The sequence below is a fragment of the Diadema antillarum genome, unplaced genomic scaffold (genome assembly GCF_040938485.1).
Source record: "Diadema antillarum isolate AM-2024a unplaced genomic scaffold, OU_Dant_1.0 seq00000962_RagTag, whole genome shotgun sequence".
Classification (NCBI taxonomy): domain Eukaryota; kingdom Metazoa; phylum Echinodermata; class Echinoidea; order Diadematoida; family Diadematidae; genus Diadema; species Diadema antillarum.
In genome coordinates this window covers 1,081,746-1,098,240 of record NW_027271809.1, presented here as the reverse complement: position 1 = coordinate 1,098,240, position 16,495 = coordinate 1,081,746, and the positions used below count along the sequence as shown (strand labels likewise).

At 39.9% G+C, this 16,495-nt stretch overlaps 2 protein-coding genes across 2 annotated transcripts; one reads left to right on the top strand and one right to left on the bottom strand.

Annotated features, from left to right (window-relative positions):
• Positions 1-891: 891 nt before the first annotated feature.
• On the bottom strand, positions 892-4,213 carry LOC139741933 (succinate dehydrogenase assembly factor 4, mitochondrial-like). The gene is made up of 2 exons (XM_071652503.1): positions 4,111-4,213; positions 892-1,825 (listed from the first exon to the last, which is right to left on the bottom strand). The coding sequence occupies exons 1-2, from the start codon at positions 4,154-4,156 to the stop codon at positions 1,530-1,532; spliced, it is 342 nt and encodes a 113-aa protein (XP_071508604.1). The 5' UTR covers positions 4,157-4,213; the 3' UTR covers positions 892-1,529.
• Positions 4,214-10,925: 6,712 nt separating this feature from the next.
• On the top strand, positions 10,926-16,084 carry LOC139741925 (SKA complex subunit 1-like). Its single transcript, XM_071652496.1, has 6 exons — positions 10,926-11,013; positions 12,202-12,341; positions 12,826-12,932; positions 13,835-13,987; positions 14,924-15,093; positions 15,930-16,084. The coding sequence occupies exons 1-6, from the start codon at positions 10,926-10,928 to the stop codon at positions 16,082-16,084; spliced, it is 813 nt and encodes a 270-aa protein (XP_071508597.1).
• The last annotated feature ends 411 nt before the right edge of the window (positions 16,085-16,495 follow it).

Sequence of the window (16,495 nt, the reverse complement as noted above, 5' to 3'; positions counted from 1 at the left end):
AAATGTCAGAATTCCTGCACAATACTGAGCCTTTACATGCATAAACAATCATTCAATGTCATTCTATTCTTCAATTATCATTGATCGTCACAGAACTATGGCTACCAAGAAAACATCAAACACCTGTCCAGAGAATGGCAAGTTTATCACTGCAAAGGTGTGCCGACGTTCATTTATGCTACAATATCATTACACTGTTTTCTGACACACTGGCACACTGGTCGAGGCTGCAGTGCCACCAAATTACCAATTGATATATGTAGGATAAAATGTATTTGAAGTCAGAATTCCTGCACAATACTCAGCTTTTACATGCATAAACAAGCCAGACAAATCTTGTGTGTTCTAACTCTTGCTGACAGTGATATGCTTTCATATGCTTTGATTATTTTATGATGTTGCCATCTACCATAGGCAGCCTAGCAACAAACTTGTCTTGTCATTTACAATTGGTAGCCTGATAACAAACATTGTGTTGTTGTCCACCATAGGTAGCCTGGTAACAAACATTGATGTAAGGGGGGCATTAGGTGCCTGGATTTGTTTGGGCAAAGCTGGTGGTGCTGCTCCAAGATGACCACATCTAATCTGAATCATCACATCCTGCAATAGTGAGTGGGTTGTGTGATCTTGATGTGACATACAATTTGGACTTGTTTGTGACTTTGGTTTATTTTACCCAGCTGCTTTAAGGAGCAATGTGCCCTTGACCATTAGAATCAAACTCATTTATGAAAGAAACTAGGTCATCAATTTTATCGCACATTCTTTCACATTAATTTTCAATTGTAATTGTCACATGACATAATTACTATAATTTAGTACAGCATAACTGAGTCACAAGGTGCATATTACACTTGCTTAAGAATTACATAAAACTGCAGGTGTGATGTTACAGATTCATGCAGGCTCTCAAAAATCATTTGTAAAGATGCACAATGATCTGCATTTTTTCCCCCTTGAACCATATGGGGAAGTGTGCTTAGATTCACAAGAGTATTGGGTATGTTACGCATGGTTCTATTCAAACAAGCCAAACATTCCTCTAAATAAACATGGAACTCTCATTACCATGAAGTTTTTGGGAGACACTTTTCACTTGTTACATCAAAATTCCATTACAACCGAAAAAACAGACAATAAAAAACACAGAGCGGGTAATGTTATGGCCTGAATCTTTACTTCATTGCAACCAAATTTCATTATAACCATGTTTGTTATAACAGGAGTGCACTGTAGATAGAACACATTGATTGATATATCAATACTGACGAGCAAATCCTTCACTTGTGTCACAAACAGTGATACTGTAAGACATGGTAAATGGTTTCCGTAAAGGCCACACTATTCATAGATGATACCTCACACACATTCAAAAGTGTCTCTCAGGGGCCCAGATGGATGAATGGGCATCGCACTTGAATAGTGCATTCCTCTTGAATAACATCATCACTCAAATCAGCAAGTAACCGCCACTCACTGTCCACTCAATATTGGAAGGAAGTCTTGGAAGGTCCCTCAATCCTCCGCTAGAAGTCAATGCATCTTCCTTTCCTCTCCCAGTCCCCGTAACGCGTGGGCTCCGGTCCTCGTGGTCCCCCTTTCTCGCCCGTCACGGGGTTCACATCGTCCGGAAACGGCTGCAGTGGCTCCTTCTCCGCATCGCGGTGCCTCTCTGGCATCTGGGTGTCATGCTTGCCGGTAGGGGTGAAGGCTTTCTTCAGAGGGGCCTTGCCCGGAGGCTGCTGATCACCGTTGCCCTGGTTACCAGACGTGGAGGCACACCTTGCTGGAGTAGTGAATAAGGCTCTTCTTGCTACAGATGCTGAAACAAAAAGAGAAGTTAAAATCAAAATATGGTACATACAATACTGTAGGAAATTAGAGAATTACCTCTCATTTCTAGTTAAATTTTTCAGTCATTACTTCACTTAAACTCATTGCCCATTAATCAGTAATCTAACTCTGCCTTTGGTCAATACATTAATACAATTAGCATAATTAACTCGACCCAATTTTCATATATGGGGAGAGTATCATGATCATGGGATGAAATAAATGTCTAGATTGTCTTTGATTCTGCACACCATTTTTGGCCACATAAAACAGATTCAGAAGATGATTGCAGATTGTCACTGATTCATGCAATATTTCAGAAAAGTGCTTTTAAAGTTAAAGAATACATCATGATAGTCCCATACATTTCAAAATGTGATGCTGATCAATTGGCAATATGACGAAATTTCAGAGCAATGGAATATAAAGAAACAGGAGGTAAAGCGTACATAAGCATTTCATAAGCATAATTAAAAACAGACATCAAAATTGCTTTAACCCGTTGAGGACGGACTGATTTTCCTGTAACACGCATTTCCCATAGACACCTGCCCGAATATTCTTGGGGCTCGTCTTCAACGGATTTAAATATAATATGAACTGATTGATGAACAAAGCAAGTCTTCAAACATTGTTGGAATATCAGTAAGTACAATAAACTTCCACATTAGAGTGACTGAAGGAAGTGCTTCAACTTGGGTGATAATCGACTCTCACGTACAATGATACTTGTACTTATAACACATTTTCCTTGTAATCAATCTAAGATTTCAAGAAAAACTGGCTAGTTTCTACCTCAATTTGATTGGTTGTGGTAACCCTGCAAAGTTTTGAGCTAACTGAATATAGGGTCCTAGGGTGGTATTCTGAAATCCTTCCTAGGAAGAAATTTCTTCCTAAGTCAGGATTTTTTCCTAAGTGGTATTCTGAAAATTGTCCTAAGTTTCTTCCTAAGTATACTTAGAAAGAAACTTAGGAAGGGGGCGGAAATATGCAAATTTCTAACTAAGGAAGAAGTTGGTACCGGTATTCTAGAATGCACTTAGGAAAGAATCTTAGGAAAATATTTAGGAAAGCCCCACCCCTGTCCTAAGTACCCATACGTTAAGAATAGCAAGCTACACAACACCGTGATATGCGCGCTTGTCATTCATGCGCGCAACATGTACTTTGATGCGCGGAATGGGCGTGACAAAGGGGACATGCCGCGCACACGTGTATTTGACCCTAAGTCATCGTAATATGCGATTGTCATTGGTTGGTTCCTTATGATACGGCATTTTGTATTGGCTTAAGAAAGGACGTGGGCGGGGATAAGGATGGCCTAATTTGCATTAAGAAGTGCCTAGAAAGAAATGTCAGAATACCAATTCTGTCTTTCCTATGCACTTCCTAAGTTTCTGACTTAGGAAGAAACTTATGAAGAAACTTGAAAAGATTTTCAGCATACCACCCCTAGGCCCTAGTCCCATACTTTTGCCTAGTGCTCTTGAAACACTTTTACAAGAATACACAGTGGCAGACTACACAAGAGTAAACAAGTCAGTTTGCAATTGCGGCAGGGTGCCTACATATATTTCTGGCAGGGACACTTTCATTCATCCATAAAACAGCCAATGAATATCATGTGTGCTTTATACTAGTCCCACATAGAACACAAGCAGGAGTTACTCACAAGTGTTATGGGAAGTGACACCTGATTGGGCCTTTTCATTAATGAATGAAATGGCGCCGGTCACAAATAGGCACCCTGTACAAAGGCTGCCACAAGCAGGGTTAATTGTTTTTATACTCAAGACTCTAGTCAAAGATTAGAAATAAAGTAGTAAAGTTTACCCTGGTATTACTATAAAACTTTACTGCCAACTAACAAAAATAGATGTGTACAGACTACAGTGTAACTGTACAGTTTAACTGTTAAGATCCAAAATTCTGACACATTTTAAAAAGCGCTCCAGCGTCAACTACGTTTCAATTATCTGCACACTACATCACAAGGCTGAATGACACTCTGGGTACACAAGTGTTAAAGGTTCAGCTCAGAGTTGTTCAACCTAAGCCGTTAACTCATTCAGATCCAGATCTAGCCCCGGAGACCGCGCCGCCACACTGCGTGTGGCGGCTGTCGCAGTTAATCCAGATCCAGATTTCAACGGAAATTCGTAAGGCAACCCGCCGAAACTCTGGGGGAGGTAGCGGGGCGCTTCGCCAGGACAATTCTGCGAGAAAGAAGCTAGGCTACCTACAACGAGAAGTCTATTGTAAATGACTTACCACAGCAGTGAAGACCCAATCTAGCCCTCAATAGTGAAGATGCCATTCTTTTAGCTATGAATTCTAAATAAACGGAGAAATATGATAAAACACAGCAGCTTGTTATAGCACTTGATGTTACGACACTTGGTGTTGTTACGAAATCACTATGTGTACAGCACGTTCGCGGCAAGTGTCGTATCGTGACGCAACTCAAGATCATGTAACAATTATTTGACCACATGAGGGCAGCAGATCATTTTTTTTTTTCCGTCTTCGTGATCATCCATGCCAGTGCTAGTGGTCGGTGGTTGCAAGAGAAGTAAAAAGGGAGGTGGTAGTCTAGTAAAGAACACTCAAATTCACTCGAATTTGAATGACCGCATCGTTAGATCGAATGCAAATCTGATGGAATTAGGCGGGAAAACCTAAATTAAGATAATTGAATAAGACGTTGAAATGAAAATGAAATTGCATGATCCAATCGTATGACAGTGAAAAAAGTCCCATAGAAGTTGTGTTTCATGTTATGATGTTGATTGAATTCGAACGTTCAAAGTGCGAAGTACTGTTGTGTTCCTATAAATGGAATTGAAACTGGTATTTGGCACGAATTTGAACGTCTATCCAGCTGCCGTGAAATTGAATAGCAACATTGAGTCGTTAAATTGAATGAATTTCCCTATAAATTGAATGAATAGATAGAGTCTAAAGGGAATGACATGAAACGAATTTGAATGCTCACAAAATGAAAATGAACCGTGGTATCAGATCAGTGACCAAAATCGCTTGAATAATATTTGAACTGGCTGTGGTATCTATGTGGTAATGCAATATATCCTGTGGTACTAGGCCTATTATGTCACACACACACAAAAAAAAAATACGACGGAAAATAAATTATTTGGTTTTGGGGGTATTAACAATTCGGCATTGAATTGTATTACCATGCTTGTGAGATATGAAATTTACGTTTGTAAAATAAGAAAAATAACACCTCGTTTTGATTTATGTAGATATAGTATAAGGGAATATTATGATAAAGAGAAATTCATTGCAAGAAATAATCATAAGTTGCAAGTGTTTCAGAAAAAAATGGTGTCTCTTTAGACACCTTTTCTCTTGATGTATATTATATTGTATTGTATTTGAAAAAAGTATGATGTTTTTTGAAATATGATGTATTACGTGTACAGATGAAAGAGAATAATAAATATCCCAGTGAGGGAAAAAATACTTTGCGAATATTCAATACCACATGATTCGATGTGTAATGTACTACAGCCAGCCGTGGTATCCCTGAAGTAGTAATGTTATTCTGTGGTACAAGATTTCATTTAAAAAAGAATACAAGGATCGATATCGATGAACGACAGGACTACCATTACAAAATGTTCTGTGGTACTCCTGTTTGTTTGTTTGTTTGTATGTTTGTTTGTTTGTTTGTTTGTTTGTTGTTTTTTCATTTTCCATCTGAGAAGATGGCTGGATAGCCCATCAGCTGCAATAGCTGGTCTTCCATGGGGTCCAGTTGCATGTTATAAGGCGAACATCCTGCTCTTTGCGATGAATAAATGAAGCGAGATCGTCTTGAATTTACGTGCATGAGTTGTGACTCTACACACGGGACCTCCATTTTATGTCCTATCCGACGGACAGAAGTGTTTTGCCCTACTAGAGGGGACGGTTTGATTACACACAACATTCACTACCACACAGCAGCATCACAGAAAATACAATAGAATTCTGAGTGTGACGTCATGTTGAGGTCTTCTTAACGGAGTAAAATATCATCGGATCAGCAGAATGTTCTACAAGTTATCTATAATTCGGACTTCGAATCTGAAACCATAATATCATGCACATGTTGTGTTTGTTATGACACGGTGCATGGAATCACTCCGACCAAATAGGCCTAACCAAATTATATGAGGTGGTAACGTCATCGCGAATCTGGAGAGAAGACAAGATCTTACAGGTATCGATTTCTCTCCTTATGAGATGACAAGCTCTTATGGTCTCTTCAATCTTCTCGTCTTCTCGCTAAGAAATCGTGATTACGAAATCTCTCCGAATTGCCGGATACCATGGCGACCTGTGAAACAATTTGCGATCTCAGTCGATCGGGATATAACTTGTCTTGGGGTAGGCGCGCCGGAAGCAGTTTTGGATTGGGGGGGCAAACATTGGAGGGGGCTCAAGATTAGACCATACATATGTTACACAATATACACATACACACACACACACACACACACGCACACACATCTATTATATATATATATATATATATATATATATATATATATATATATATATATATATATATATATATATATATAGAAAGTGGCGTACGGTGGGTCGAAACATGGGGGGAACCACAAAGTAATTTTGACGGTCTGTATGCTTGTGCGTGTGTGCGTGAGCAATAATTGGACTACAATACATTACGGAATGTGATATACATTCAACAACGCAGTCATTGAGGAACATTGTAAGTTTTCCTTACATGGATTATGAAATGACGGTGTGAAACGATCGACAAATTATATACTGTCAGCAACATAAGGTGAATGGCATAACAATAAAAATGCGAGCGAGCGAAGCGAGCGAGCTTGAAAATTTTGATATTCTACAGTTCCAAAACTGGAGTTTTAATTGTATAGCTATATATTTCGCTTTGGAAATAAATGGGGGCGCATCGGGCGCAACAGCTGGCAATTATTGGCAGCAACATAAGGAGAACGGCATAACGATTGAATGCGAGCGAGCGAAGCGAGCAAGCTTGAAAATTTTGACATTCTACAGTCCCAAAACTGGGGTTTGCAGCTATATCTTTCACTTTGGAAATTAATGGGGCAACGCATCGGGCGCAACTGCTGGCAATTACTGGCAGCAACATTAGGAGAATGGCATAACGATTCAATGCGAGCGAGCAAAGTGAGCGAGCTTGAAAATTTTGACATGTTACAGTTAAAAAACTCCCGCTTGTAGCTATATCTTTCGCTTTGGAAATTAAGGGGAGGCATCGGGCGCAACTGCTGGCAATTACTGGCAGCAACGTTAGGAGAGTGGCATAACGATTCAATGCGAGCGAGCGAAGCGAGCGAGCTTGAAAAATTTTGACATGTTACAGTCCCAAAACTCCCGTTTGTAACTATACCTTTCGCTTTGGAAATTAAGGGGGGGGGGGGCATCGGGCGCAACTGCTGGCAATTACTGGCAGCAACATTAGGAGAGTGGCATAACGATTCAATGCGAGCGAGCGAAGCGAGCGAGCTTGAAAATTTTGACATTTTACAGTCCCCAAACTCCCGTTTATTTATAGCTAATATTTATCTTTCGCTTTGGAAATTAAGGGATGGGGGCATCGGGCGCAACTACTGGCAATTACTGTCAGCAACATTAGGAGAATGGCATAAAGATTCAATGCGAGCGAGCGAAGCGAGCGAGCTTGAAAATTTTGACATTCTAGAGTCCAACAACTGCCGTCGTAGCTATGTTTTTCGCTTTAGAAATTAAGGGGGAGGCGCACCGGGCTCAACTGCTGCGAGCGAGCGAAGCGAGCGAGCTTGAACATTTTGACATGTTTACAGTCCAAAAGCTGCCGTTTGTAGCCATATTTTTCCCTTTTATTCATATATATACATATTCATTTTATTTTCTTTGTTTTATTATTTTGATTATTATTATTTTTTTTTTTTTGGGGGGGGGGCTTTTTGGGGGGGGCAAAAATGCGTTTTGCCCCCCCACTTTTTGGATTGGGGGGGCGGCCGCCCCCCCCCCCCCCCCCCCCTGCCCCCCCACTTCCGGCGCCTATGAGGCCTACCATGTATGAATGAATTTCTACAGTCAGATATCCATTTGGTTGGCTATTATATTATAATAGCAAACCAAATGGATATCTTATTCAATGGCACTCCCCTCACGCTTTGTAAGACTATTGTCCTGTTTGCGTTTGCGTTAATACCCACTTGTCAGTGGCGGATCCAGAGGGGGGCGCAACCGGCGCACGCCCCCCTTTATTTTTCCTTAAAAATAAACAAAAGGACTAAAAAGAAAAAAATGAAATGAAACCCGGAAGTGGCACCAGAAACATTAGTCACGTCCCCCCCCCCTCCTTTTTTTGTACAGAATTCCTTGATCCGCCCCTGCTTGTTATCGATTCGTTTCTTTGTTCTTTTTGTTTGTTTCTTTTTTTTCGCAGATGTCAGATTTTCAAGCACTGTAAAGTTTATCCGACCTGACCTGACTGCACACTGAAAGATGATTCTTTGCTTCATCAGCTAGTATTCATGCTACGACTTCGAAACCCCTCGGCGGTACAGTACATTGGAGGAGACCGTCGTGCTTTGGGCCAAAGAAACACTTGTCAGTCACAAAGAGAACCCTTTTCTTCTTTTTGTTAATCACTCTCTTTCTATAAACTGGCAATTCAGTGACATAAAGCTAAAGAGTCTCTTGGTCTTTTTTAAGCCGGTTGGACTGTGTAATCCTCTTGAGTTGAATCGCCCCTCCCTTTGAAAGACTGTCTCCGCCCCGCCAGTCTCCGCTACCGTTTTGTCGTCTTCAAGTCCGTCAGTTCTCACGAATTCTGCAATTTGTTTCGGTATGGGTGTCTTTCTTCTTCTTGATCATAGTTTGTATTGCTTCAAATGAGTCTTTAGATAATCCTGCCTGACATCAAACCGAGCGTGAAAACAGACAGTGTTTTCGACATGTTTTCTTGACTCGTTATGGACGTGTCCAGTGGGTTCTTGATGGAATCAACTCTAATCATAAGCCATGTTTTTGTCCCAGAAGGAAACCTCTCAATTTGAGTGGTATAGGTCTGCACCATAATTACAGCAGGGTTTGACTGTTTACGGCGATGCCGCACGATAAACGGTCTGGTGGAATAGCCAGTACTCAGTCTGAAATGTAAAACTACATGTGTATAACTTTAGTCTAATATTTCATATTTTCCTTTGGACCTGAAGTACTCGTACTTATCATCATCATCAAATCATATTTTGAAACTTCTTAAAATGCGGGGTCAGACTTGATTACCATAAATGCTATTTTCTGGTTCCTATCCTTGTCTTTTCTATATGTTAGGGTCGGCGCTGCGTTTTTAAAAGTGGGGGTGGGGCAGTTCTGAGGGTCACCTCGGGTTTTGATCAGCTGACAAGCAAAAACAAAAACAGAAAACAAAACAACAACAACAAAACAAATAAGGCCTTCGGCGCAATATTTCCTGGTGCCACTTTCGGGGGAAAAAATGAAATAAAATATGTAGGCCCTATTATGTATTATGAAAACAAATCGAAAGACAACCAGTTTTCTAATGGATTGGTAGGCTATTTATGTCTTTGATTTGATACAACATTGATTGCCGAATATACGCATAGTTACAAACTATCAAAAAAAGTCACAAACGCAATAGTCTTAACATGTATATGTCAGAAGCAGACCAAATATTGGACAACGCGAGCCACTGCCTATATAGAGTCCAAGAATGTTGTTTGTATATTAAATATGTTTGTACATTATGCTCAAATTGTTACTAGTATTCGATTGTTACTAGTATTGTCTGTATTGGTGCCCCCCCCCCCAAAAAAAAGAGTAAATAAATAAGAAAAATGTGTTTCTGGTGTGATTTTAAGATGACCAACTATAGTATACATAATTTTACCAGCTTTTGCTTGCCGTGGTAACAGTAACTGGTTGTAGATTGTAACCACAGAAATCCTGTGGATGAAACCAAAGAATATCTTGTAAACATCGATTCCCCCAATGATCATCCTTTCTACCAGCGATCACAAGATGGCGTAATTTATTTTTAGCTAATTGTGAGCTGCGGGAACATTTGAAAACCGTTGAAGTTTTGTCGATGCGAAACCTCCTGGAAGGGCTAACACAACAATAATACGAGGTAAATTTTACATGGACACTTGTACATATGTATGAATCGTGCATATATTACCTGATTTCCATTTTCACAGGACTATGATATTCTTTTACAGAAATGACAAGTGCTGAAATGAAATATTTAACTGCCGCTGGTCCCAAGTATTGACTAATATGTTGGTTCGCGAGTGTGCAAGTTGAAAGGCGTGATCGTGATCGCGATTGCAAGCGCAAGACATTCGTATCTGAAACCTTAGCCCTTTATTCAATGAAATAAGTGAAATGGTCTCGGTACATAAATGAATGTGATTATAATGATAATAATATAGTGTGTAAATGTCCTTTTGTTTACTAGCTGGTGTCTGTATCACGACCGTCGTGTAACATTATATAGACTTTTTAGGTCTAGATCATTACTAGATGTCTAGTCATAGACTTCACAAAGGTGCCTCTTAACCCCGGGGCGCTCCTTGTACACAGTGACTGCAACGCGAAGCGTTGGGGCCTGGGGCTGGTCGCAGTTAGGCTGCCTCTATAACTATACACAGCACTGTCGCTGTACACGAGTGTCGTGCTTCGCACGGTGTCTGGTTGGGCTAGGCTGGGCTGCCTCTCTAGTACTGCTCTAGTAAAGTAGTATAAAATATATAAATTAATTAAACTTACTGTAAAAGTGGATATTTTCGCGCGACTAATTTTTCGTGCTCGACGGGGTAAGAAGAGTTTCGTGTGTTTTTAATTCCATGGAATCAAGACATCAACTACTGGAACATAATTATGGCAAGCAAAAATATTCGCATGCTTTTATTTTTGCGTTAGTTTCAGCCTCAGGTTGCGCGAATTATCCGCGAAATGCGCGAAAATTTCCACTTTTACAGTAAGCTGAAACTAGGGTCTAACGTTAGACTTTTCCCCCCTCCTCACAGATTTAGGAAGCACATTTGATGATGGATTCCACCTCTTTAGAAGATCTGCAAGCTTACTTCGAAGTAAAGCTTACGAGCTTGACAACATGCATGGATTTAGTATCCATTGGTGAGTCTACAGTTTATATACATGTACCGTGATTTTGTAATTTACTATGGACTCTCCGTTCAATATGACAGATAAGTACTGCAATACTGTTACTGATAAGCAAACAGGTCATGTGCTGAGCTAGTAAATTTTCATGTGAAAATAGAGACCACTTTTTGACGCAAACCACAAACAACCAGCCACAGCCCAGCAGCTATTTTTATAAAACTTCAAAAACTTCTTGTACCGTACCTTATGTAGACTGGTGGTGCCTCCAAGGAGCTCTTACCTAACTACATGTAAGCAGTTGCATCCCCAGAGCAAGAGTTCATAACAATGTTGCAGTTCTCAGGGTTTTCTTTTGCTAGTATAAACTAGAATTCAAATCCATACTTAAACTTAGGAGCTCCATTAGATAGCCCATCGTGTGTTTCTAATTGTTGGACTGATGCTTGATTCAACCATGGCATAATCACACCATTCACAGTTTGTTACTAGTGGTAAATTTTAGCTGTTTGCGCATAAGAGTCTTCTTCAATTGGGGTGAGAGTTCAAATTCAAAGATGTGAGACCTTGTAGATCTGTGATTGAGTATGAGTAGAGCGTGGTCTCTGTCAGAATAAATATCTGACATAATCTGGTACAGAGACAGTGTGGTACACTTGTTGCTTTGATAAAGTACTAACTCGGTACTTTTGTCCAGTTTTAATGGTCACTTTGAATTTCACTGAAATGTCAAAGTTAATTCAATATGATAGGAAATGAATATTCAAGTGGCTAATCACTTTGACAATGCAGTCTGATACATTGAACATTACAAGGAAGTGGTAACCGGATATGTGGTGTATGTGGCATATAGACTTTTTGTAACCTTTAATGAGTCTTGTCAATATCCAATGTATCACATACCAGTGAAAGGAAAATAACACAGATTTTATACAGTAACAGGTCATGTGATACTACATTGTACATGTTGGTTCATCTGGAGGTTATTCTCGAAGAAGCATAAAGGTACAGACTGTTTGGAACTGGTAGGGTAGATGGATGGATGATAATGTTTGTGCCTATGTGTGTGTGTGTATGTATGTGTGTGTGTGTGCATGTGTGTACCCATGGGTGGTACCTATGCCTGCCTGAACAGACTCTTGTTTCACTTTTTGGAAGTTCAAAAGAAAGCCCTTCTCTCTTCCATCTCCCTGTGTAACTCAGCATCAGAGCCATACGGGGTGCAGTCGGAATGTCGTGAACAACTCCTCCGTATGGAGCAGGATCTATGTGAGGCGGAGTCTGCGGTGGCCCAGCTGAAAGAATGGGTAAAGATGAAGCGGGAACAGCTGGCTGCTGCTCAGGTAGGGTTACAAAACTTGTTTTTCTGCTCAATCAAAGTCATGCAGGGTTATCACTGACATCTGCTGGAGAAGGGGATCATGAGAGATGCCTGGATAGCTTCTGATGTCAGATGTATGATTTAACTAAATTCTAATGTAGAATACATGAAAAAAACTTTCCTTTGGAATGTCACTGTCAAACATTAACATCATAAATACACAGCAATGTGTTTGTGACATTTTTTGGAGACTATGTAAAGTTACCTTAGTGAGTCACTTAATCATGAAAGCCTTCTGTAATTTCCCTTATTTAAATGATCTCTTCGTTCCTGTATTCTAGTTTTTCTTTTTCTTTTTTGTTTACTTGTTATCTCTTGGTCCTCAGACATTGGCTTCTAACCTATGAGGTTTCAGGGTTTTCCTTGTGGCATTGCGTTTTGTGTTTTAATGACATTCAAAAGAATGGTTTGCACTTGAAAAATTACTTTTGCTATTCTCCCTACAGGTCCTCCATGAAAATCTCAAGAGCTTGAACAGCCGACTGCACTACGTCGAAGGCAATCTACCTGAAAGACTACCAGTTCAACAATCTCACCACCAAACTCAGCCAATGTAAGCTTTCGCTGAAAAAGAAGAAAAATATATGTAATTAATGTGGAGCACAATTAGTATTTGCTGCATTGCTGACCAGTGTAAAATGAGGCAAGTGCCATACCAATGAAACATTTGCAGAGGATTTCATTATGATGCTATAAATAAGATAGTCATGTACTTTTCAACGTGGTTATATTTTAACATTATAATGGTTCTATCCATTTTCACTACTAGCAATATACAATAATGTTGAGCATATTGATGAGCATCCATGGAAAGAAGAGGTGAGATACAAACAAGTGAATTTACTGCTTATACATACATTGTTTGATTTTGTTATGATGATTATGCACAGCATGCCTCAGTATTCCTGGGATATGACAATAAGTCATTTGTATGCTTATAGATACTGTCTCTAAGCTGAGCCCAAAACAGGTGTCCAGACTACTGGTAAATTGTCCAGTGCAGAGTAGAGGAGAAGAGTTTTTCAGACTTTTGTGTCCATTATTGTGGCAGTGTCACAAAATCTACAAATATTCACTATGAACCATGTGATTTTTTGAAGGTGTAAACAGATGGCATCTTTCGATGTCTGTTGTATTCATTTCACATAAAAAAAAATGTTTATATATATATATATATATATATATATATATATATATATATATATATATATATATATATAATATGTAGTCACTAGGAGAAGTATATTCATTTTCTCAGTAAACCAAAAATGAATAGATATTATTGTTGAACCATGATTGTATACGTACATATTTCTGCAACTATTCAGCATTTTTGTTTTCCCTGTGGAAGTAAAGTGAAATTAATCCAATTTAAACATGTCTGAGAGTGTTGGGGCTGAAGGGTTACTGTAGCGCTTTAATGATGTTGTGATGCCATTCTTGTTGCCATTTCAGTGTGGAGGACAGTCCCCCGCTGCAGTCGAAGCCAGTCACCAGGAACGCTGAGGAGAGCACAAGAGAGGGACCCAAATCCAACAAGCCCAGCAAGCCATCCCCGTCCCCTCTCATGGACTATGTCACCGTACCGGAGTTTGAGGCTGTGCCGAAGTAAGTCTCACTCATCAGCACCCTTTCAGATGCAAAGGGCTGGGAAAGAGATTATCATAGAGTTGTCAAAGGCCAGCATTCTTTGGCACAGCATGAATGTTCAGAGCAGAAGCACTCTTATTTTTGAAGGTTCATGTGGCTTGGTAACAGGATATAACTTCCTTCATTTATTCATGAACATGTTGCTTTAAAAAGAAATGTGGATCTTCTATGAGAGCAGAATAATGCATTAAGAAGAGATATGAAAATTGATTTTACCATCATTTCTGTGCTTTCTTTTTATTCTGGAGAAACTTGACAACTAGTTGATGCATTGCTGTTAATCTCCTGAAAGAATATTGCTTTTCTGTTATTTCAGGCTTGTAAACTCGTGTGAAAAAAATTTGTTGGGCAATGAAGCAAGCATGAAATTGTCAGATTCTGAGAATAGTTGAGGGTACATATACTCTATATGTATTTTTGTTTGTTTATTTTTGTCACAGAATATTTATTACCTCCGCCAAGGAAGGAGGTTAAGCAATCATTGGCGTTGGTTTGTCTGTTTGAAAAATAACTAAAATAGTTGTGGATGGATTTGAATAAAACTTACAGGAAAAGTCAATAATGACACGAGGAATTACACTGGGAATTTTTATGGATTTTTGAAGGATCTTTTATCTTCTGGGATATAAGGTCAATGAACTTTGGAGTTCGAGCTGGATGTACTGGAGATTTACATATGTGCGCTAAAGTGCATGCTCTGCTTGGGCAAGGCATGGTGCAGCTGGAAGCTGATGATGTAAACAAAAGCCTTCTATATTGGGGAATTGCATGCATGTATGGGTGGCATGCATGCATGCATGTAATGAGTTGCTGGCATGGTGGAGGTCAGCATTCTCCGACTCTCCGAGTGCTTTCCTAGTTATTTTTGTCTTCGCTTGGCCATTTTGTTTCTAGATACATGAAGGGCCGTATGACGTACAACAGTATCAACGAAATTGTAGATGGCTTCAACAGAGCCCTGGAAAGTAAATACCACCTCATGAAGCGCCCTCGCTCTGGTTTAAACGACCGTGACCGCAAACAGTACTACAAGTACAAAGAGCAGCAAAACAAGCACACTGCAGGTATGAGAGTAGTATGGCAACCACTTAGTAAGGGTGTTTCTGGGTGGAAATGGAGAGATGGAGATGGATCAGCTTTAGACACTTCTTAGGTTGATTGATTGGCTGTTTTACCTTTTATATCAGTGCACAATCTCTGCAACTTTAAGAAATGTAAATCAAGAATATACTTTGAGAACTGTTTTCCAATACCGCTGCATGAAAGCTCTTTTCTCTCTCTCTCTCTCTCTCTCTGTCAAATGACATAATGCTCTTACTAGCTTGTGTGACTTCAAAGTCTGCTAAATGTGATCATACTGGATGCAGATGGCAAACAGCCATTCCACCATTGCCGGATACTCTGAAAATTCTTTTTTTTTTCTATGTGTGCAGGACACTATGAAGTCAACATAGCACACATCAAACAGAAACTTTGATATGCTTATCATGCAGTTTAAGACCATCATACCTCTGCGCATTTGACTCATTATAGTAATTTCTTTGGTACGGACAGATTTTTTAACGTAGATGTGGCTCTGAGACAGGGTGATTGAAACAAGTTGAAGTCCTCATGTGAAGATGCTGTTTAAAACATATTTAGGGCAATTAAAAATCATTTCATTGACTGTATATTTTGATGCATGTCCATATTCTAATAAGGAAGTACTTGCAGTCTAAATTTTTCTTGTACATTTATCATTTTCAGGCGAGTAAAAGATATCTAAATTGAATATGAGGTCTTTTCCCCCTATTGATTGACACCGAGAATTGCAGAGCTGAATTTAATGGGTAGCACAGATTCATGATCAGTAATAGTTACACAACAAAAAGAGAAGCTGTGTTTTGCTCACACCATGCAGGTGCATACTTCGTCACAGAAGACGACCTTAAGCGTCTGGGTAAGCTGAAGGTAGACTCATCGGCGAGGGCGGCGCTGACGATGCTCCGACACTGTGGTAGGATGCGGGAGATTCGTGGGGGCGGCCTGACTCGCTACGCGGTGATCCCCCTGTGAAAGTCAACCATCTCATCCATGCACTGAGGACTGACAGCGGTGCATTGATGCTATGGTTCGCGCAGAGAAATGAGGCAAAATTGGGTGCCCATGGGCTGTACTATGATTTGTGCTGGATCCTGTGAAATCGGCATACATTAATTGGAGACGGCATCATCTTTCCGACAGTAAATCAGTTAACCAGGATTGTCCGCGTGCTGATAAGGAACTCTTGATCTGTCCTCACTTTGAGGCCATAATTAAAAAATTAGGGAGCGATGATGTTGGTTGTCGGCACTCCAGTGAGCAGGTCTATGATTGTTGGATATTGCTTGTATCATCAGGCTCAGAACATGGACAGCTTGAGAAAGTATCCCCAAGTTGTTTGCTGGACTGATATATTTTTGTGAAAACCTGCTGTGATGAGCGCAG

What these genes read in the sequence shown, in the direction of transcription:
- LOC139741925 (XM_071652496.1), top strand. Translation starts at nt 10,926, where the DNA reads ATGGATTCCACCTCTTTAGAAGATCTGCAAGCTTACTTCGAAGTAAAG. An exon ending in AACAGCTGGCTGCTGCTCAG is followed by an intron (nt 12,342 to 12,825) that starts GTAGGGTTACAA and finishes TTCTCCCTACAG; the next exon opens with GTCCTCCATGAAAATCTCAA. An exon ending in GAGTTTGAGGCTGTGCCGAA is followed by an intron (nt 13,988 to 14,923) that starts GTAAGTCTCACT and finishes TTTTGTTTCTAG; the next exon opens with ATACATGAAGGGCCGTATGA.
- LOC139741933 (XM_071652503.1), bottom strand. Translation starts at nt 4,156, where the DNA reads ATGGCATCTTCACTATTGAGGGCTAGATTGGGTCTTCACTGCTGTG. An exon ending in ATTGGGTCTTCACTGCTGTG is followed by an intron (nt 1,826 to 4,110) that starts GTAAGTCATTTA and finishes TTTTTGTTTCAG; the next exon opens with CATCTGTAGCAAGAAGAGCC.